At 35.5% G+C, this 6,399-nt stretch overlaps 1 protein-coding gene across 1 annotated transcript; it reads left to right on the forward strand.

Moving 5' to 3' along the window:
• The first annotated feature begins 824 nt into the window (after positions 1-824).
• LOC103964074 (auxin-responsive protein SAUR72) lies at positions 825-1,244 on the forward strand. Its single transcript, XM_009376964.2, has one exon. It carries the CDS (start codon positions 825-827, stop codon positions 1,242-1,244), a length of 420 nt encoding a protein of 139 aa, XP_009375239.2.
• Positions 1,245-6,399: the final 5,155 nt, after the last annotated feature.

A 6,399-nucleotide genomic window follows, 5' to 3' on the forward strand; every position in this document is an offset into this window, starting at 1 on the left:
ACCTAAATAAATCTTGTTACACACAAAAACCATGTGTTATGGAGAAATTCGTTTTTGGGGATTACACACCTAGGCAGATGTTGGACTGGGATTGAACACCAGGACTTCCAAGAAGCTCACTTAACCTACCGCCACTCAGAATGCGGCATTTTTGGCCTCCAAATATTACCAAGTGACAAAAGCTTGGATTATCTTATGTTTATATTCTTCTGGCTCCTACCTTAAATTAACTCCAAAATATATGTTTAGTTGTCTTTTATTTACTTAATTTGCAATCAAACATGTGTTGATATTGTTATTTATTTCTATATTAATTATTTGCTCTTTGACATTATCTTTTTCTCCACTCCACTTACCCTAGCTAGCTTACGTTGCAGTTGAAAGACAAAAATAAGTGGCCCTTTCCATTGTCTCCACATGATTTCCTTAACAATTATTATATTTTTCAAAATCTATCAGCCTGTAAGAGTTGACAATCCCCCGTATTATTAAGAGTATTTATATGGTGATGGGGCTTTGTGCTTTATAAACACCTCCCTCGGACCTTCATCTCATTTCCCAACCTCTAAAGCATACACAAGTATATGCATATACAAATATATATATATATATACACACACACACATACACACACACAAGCACACATATATATATACAAGTCTCTTGTGTTTGGTCCTCAGATTCTTCAGTCCATAACTTTGTATTTTCTTGTTAAAATTCATATATATGGATATCGTAAAGAGAAAGTGGAAGAAGAATATGATCGCCAACGCATGGAAGAGATGTAGTTTACAAAGAGAAAGCAGCAGCAAAGTACTCAACTTATGACTAAGAGCAAGTCATGCCACTGCAGTTCCACTACTAGGAAGAGCAAAGGCCAGGTAGCTCCGGACGGGTGTTTTTCAGTCTACGTTGGACCGCAAAGACAACGGTTTGTGGTGAAGACGGAGTTTGCAAATCATCCGTTGTTTAAGATGCTGCTGGATGATGCCGAAATGGAATACGGTTACAACTGCGACGGTCCGATTTTGCTTCCTTGTGATGTGGATTTGTTTTATAATGTGTTGGCTGAGATGGAGAGCAGTGAGGAAATTAGTACTCCTAATTGTGGGTTTGTTAAGGGTTATGGTTCGTTGATGCTTTGCAGTCCTTCTCGTCGTCTAAATTCGAGCATCAACGACGGTTATGGTGGTGCTTATAGGCTGCTTAGCCCGTTGAAAATGCTTAAGATAAACCAATTTTAATCATGTATATATCATCGTTAATACTTAATGGTGATTAATTTTGTGCAAACATATGTAATTCAAGTGCTTCAAAGAAATGCAATACAAGTAGATTAATTCAAAGAACGACGGCTAAGTGTGCTTTGGTCACAAAGACATCGATTTTCTTTGTTCATTAATGCTTGCTTTCCTTGCTCATTAGTTTTGTGCAACAAAATTTGGCCCTGCATCATCCTTATCCAGGTTTTGTTTTGTCCATTTATCTTTTTAATTTGTAGGAAATATTTTAGTTTATTAAGATATAGTATTTGGATTACTTCCCTGGTTGTCAACTGATTGTTGGCTTTTGCTGCTAGTTCTTTGTTATATAACTAATCTGGTTTTGTTTGGATTATCTTATTCACACCGGTCATATGAATATCAGTTTTTCAATTCAAAATTAGTAATGTAATAGGGCTCATTTGAAAGTGCTTTTAAAATGACTGAAAGCGTTTTTAAAGAAAATAATTTTGAGTTCCAGAAACATTTGAAGTGCTTCCTGAAACTAATTATGTGCTTCTTTCAGAAAGTAGTTCAAGTGCTTTATCAGGATTCACTTGCATGGTTGGGTTCCAGAAACATTTGAAGTGCTTTTTCAGGATTCACTTGCGTGGATTCAACTAAGCATTGATCCTAAAAACATTTTCTCTAAAAGCGTTTTCAGTTATTTTAAAAGTACTTCCAAACGAGTTAAGTGAATACTCTAGCCCAATAGTCATGGTTAAGATGTCTGTAATATTCTCTGCACTACGAACGAACTTGACAACAATTGTTCCATTCAATACCTTCTCACAAATGAAGTGATTGGTGCTCAATCTCAATGTGTTTTGTTCGGGCATGATACACTGGATTGGATGCAAGTTTGATACCACTATGATTGTCCCCAAATAGAATTGTTGGCTTGTCAATAGGTAGATAAACGTCGCTCACAAGTCGTCGAAGCCAAACACACTCTTGAGCAGCAAGTATTGAAACTGTATACTCTGCTTCTGTAGTAAATAATGAAACTGAATCCAGGAAAGACTTTGTCGCATGGTATTATTTATTTGGGTAAATTACATTTTCATACCTCAGGTTTGGGGTCTGTTTCAATTCCTTACAACATCTTTAAAACATTTCACTTTCATACCTTAAGTACTATTTTATTTCAAAATAATACCCCCGTTACATTTTTCATCCATTGATCTATTAAATGTTGACGTGGCTGCCACATATATGCCACGTGGCTGCCAAATGTCTGTCACATGGCAAATAAAATATTTTTTTAATTTTTTAAAAAAACTTGAATTTTCTCAAAAAAAGAAAAGAAAATTGAAAAAAAAAAAAGGTAAATTACATTTTACCCGCTCAAGTTTTCGCTCGATTTTAATTCTTTACAACATCTTTAAAGCATTTCAATTTCATACATTTACTATCGTTTTATTTCAATTTCTTACATCCGTTAAGTAAACCGTTAAGTGATGACCTGGCAAATATGGGATCCACATTTGTGCTGACGTGGCAGCCAAATTTGTGCCACGTGGCAAAATAAAAAATTTATGCATTTAAAAATAATTAATTAAAGAAAAGTTAAAAAAAAAACAAAAACCCCCAGAAACCCATCCCTTCCCCTTCCCTGCAACCCCCATCTCCTCCCCCAACCGATCCCTTCCCCTTCCTCGCAACCCAAACCCCCCCATCCTACCCCACCCCCACCTCCCCACTACCCCTCACCCCACCCCTTATCATGCGCACCCCTCACCTGGTGCTCCAGAATCGATTATTTCGCCTCCGTCGCGAACACCTGCACCCCATGGACAGATTCGGCTGACTCAGATCCGGCAGTCACCATTGCCATGACATTCTTGTTCTCATCCAGAGCCTGCACCATGTGCACCACCCTGGGGTGCCTCAGCCTCACCAACCTTGTCGCATCAGCAAAAATGATCTCCAAAAACCCATCTTCCGTCGTATTAGTCAATCCAGCGCACACTGCGCGCCTCCGACAGAGCGACGCATACGGTGGGGTCAGGCGTGAGTTTTTCTGTGGGATCTGGGTGTGAGTTCTTCTGGGCGTCGGGTGTGGAGAGAGAAGGGAGATCTTAAAAACCCCAAAAGGGTTCTTAGATAACCGCTGTATTAATTGGCAGATCGAACGTCGCCGTCCCGCCCTGCTAGGATTTCAAGGTGAATGTGGCAGCAGAGTCGGGGTTAGGATTTGTGGATATTTCGATTTGGAGGTCAAGGGCGAAGGGTGCGACAGAAATAGGGTTTTTTTAGGCTTTTGAGGATTTGGGGGCGCAGGGTTTAAAGAAAGGGAAGTCAACGGCATGGATCGGTTGGGGAGGTGAACAGAGTAGAGGAGAGGGGTGGAGGGTTGCGGGGAAAGGGATGGGTTTCTGCGTTTTTGTTTTTGTTTTTATAAACTTTTCTTTAATTAATTATTGTTTAATGTATATATAAAAAAAAAATGCCATGTGGCACAAATATGATTGCCACGTCAGCTCTTAACAGACCAATGGATGGAAAATTTAACGGATGTATTATATTGAAATAAAATAGTACTTGAGGTATGAAAGTGAAATGTTTTAAAGATGTTGTAAGAATTGAAATTGAGCTTAAACCTGAGGTGGTATAGTGTAATTTACCTTTTTTTTTTTTTTTTTTTTTTTTGAGAAAATTCAGGTTTTTAAAAAAAAAATTAAAAAACAAAATTTTTGCCACGTGGCACACATTTGACATCCACGTCAGCACTTATCGGATCCATGGATGGAAAATGTAACGAATGTATTATTTTGAAATAAAATAGTACTTAAGGTATGAAAGTGAAATGTTTTGAAGATATTGTAAGGAATTGAAATAGGCCCCAAACCTGATGTATGTAAATGTAATTTACCCTATTTATTTTTGTCTACATATATATCATTAGTGGCGAAGCTGTTAAGGCATAGAGAGGGACGGCCGCCCTTCCTCTAGCTGGGAAAGAAGCTTAGAAATCAGAGTTGTCTCTATGATTTTGGGGGCTACGAAATTTGTAAAAGGGCCTCTTTTAAAGATGGTTTTTATTTTATTTTATTTTTTTTCACAAAAAAAAAAAGTAGGACAATGTATTGGTGTTAGAAAGCAATAACTTAAATCAAAACAAACTTTAGGATTCATTGATTGTATGCTTACAAATGTCATTAAATAATAAGTAAAAAGGGTTATAAACATAACATTCACTAAATAATCAAAATCAGTTCAATCTTAAACAACCAAATAAGAAAAAAAAAACTTCAAATATTCTAACTTTAAGATCTATAACATTATTACATATAAAGATGATAACACAAATTTTTAGGGACCCCTTCAAACTTGGGAATGTTGTACGATTGCACCTTTCGCTCCCCTTCAACCCCACCTCTACTAGAAATCTTAGTTTGTTGTGCTGCCGCCCTTCTGGCTCTGGTCTCGCGGGATCTGCAGACTGCAGTTTTCCATTGCTGCTGCGTGCAGCTTTAATATTTTTGTAAAATTCAGGCCTAAACAATGTCGTTTCGGTCCTGGTAAAATAAGAAAATAAAAAACGGACCGTTTAGGCTTTAAGTTAAAAAAAATATTGGGGAACCGTTCATTCCGTTCAGCTTGGATTAACTCGGCACACATGATTAAAAGATAATGATGTAAAATAAAAGTGCCCAGTAGGCAGTAACTAATATTTACATAAAATAAATTTACCTACAGATATATTATAGATTGGAAATTTAATAACAAAATACTCTATATAAAATGAAATTAATTAGATATAATTAAATACTTAATTTTTATACCAAATATTACTTTACATATAAAATATCTTTAAAAATATCTGTCCATATATCCGTAAATTGAGCTATCGATATTTACGTGAACATCAATTAAACCTTGGATATGATATGATTATTGATTAATTAAATTATTATTTAATTAGTTGTTATTCATAGTAGACTCTAGGACCTTATTACGTAATAGAACGATACTATAAAAAACGGTGCATAGATCCTCCTTTAAATAGTACGGTTAGTCCTTCGAGTATTCTGGTTAGTCCAAATTCTCCTTCGAATATTCGGATAGTTCATAGCAAAGTGAAGTCACTTGGTTGATAATTAGCCTATTGTATGATGTTCTCACATGACATGAAACATCATCAGCAACGATTATAACTTGTTTGTATTGATAAATAATAAACTAAGTTAATATTGTCTACTATCTAAAAGGATTGGTTTTTTAGCCAAAATAGTACTTGAGATTTGCATAACTCCTTACTTTGATCCTAGATATTTGAAATCGATAGAATTGGTTCCTGAGTTTGTCTATCATCAATCATTTTGGTCATTCTATGAAAAATATCCATTAAATAAGGATAAAACGACAAAAATATCCTCAATTTTCATCAATTTTGACCTCTTGTTTATTAAATTGGGGGGTATTTTTATTATTTTGATATTTATTTAACATAACTATTCATGGAATAACCACAATAAATGATGGTGGACAATCTCAGGACCAATTTTATTATTTTCAAATCTCAGGGACTAAAGTAAGGAGGAATACAAATCTCAAGGATCATTTTGGCTAAAAAGCCAAAAGTGTTGCAGTCCTATTAGATTAGGAATGTGATTATGTAAATCCTAGTATATCTAGGGATATCTCTTAAATTCCTATTAGGAGTAGATTACCTATTAAGAGTTGTAATCCTAAAGGGTAAGAAATTAACCTTCCCTACTACTATAAATAAAGGCACAAAAGGGTGGAATAACACACACCCACAATTACATATCTCTCTCTTTCTCTCTACTATTGCTGCACCTTTCTATCTCTCTATGGCCTCCATAATTGTTCAGTAAATAATGCCTACAACACGTTATCAGCACGCTCTTGACGATGCGCTAAAGAGAGTTTATTCTTCAATCAGGGGAGTATTACGTTTTAATCATTCTTTTTATGATTAATTTATTATTTTGAATTGATCTACATGCTATTGATTCAATTTAATTTTTCTGTGTTGAATGTGATACAACGCATTAGAGATGCAATTCCGGCTTTCTGAGAAGGATCTTCTACAAATTCAAAGGCTTTTATTGTTTTCTGCCAATCAGGTATGCTTCAAATAAAGTAAGATATTTGAAACGACTGTGAA

This window comes from the organism of the source record quoted next, unplaced genomic scaffold, assembly GCF_019419815.1.
Source record: "Pyrus x bretschneideri cultivar Hongxiangsu unplaced genomic scaffold, Pyrus_bretschneideri_v1 Contig3, whole genome shotgun sequence".
Lineage (NCBI taxonomy): Eukaryota > Viridiplantae > Streptophyta > Magnoliopsida > Rosales > Rosaceae > Pyrus > Pyrus x bretschneideri.

Coding starts and splice junctions, on each gene's coding strand:
- LOC103964074 (XM_009376964.2), top strand. CDS start 825: ATGACTAAGAGCAAGTCATGCCACTGCAGTTCCACTACTAGGAAGAGC.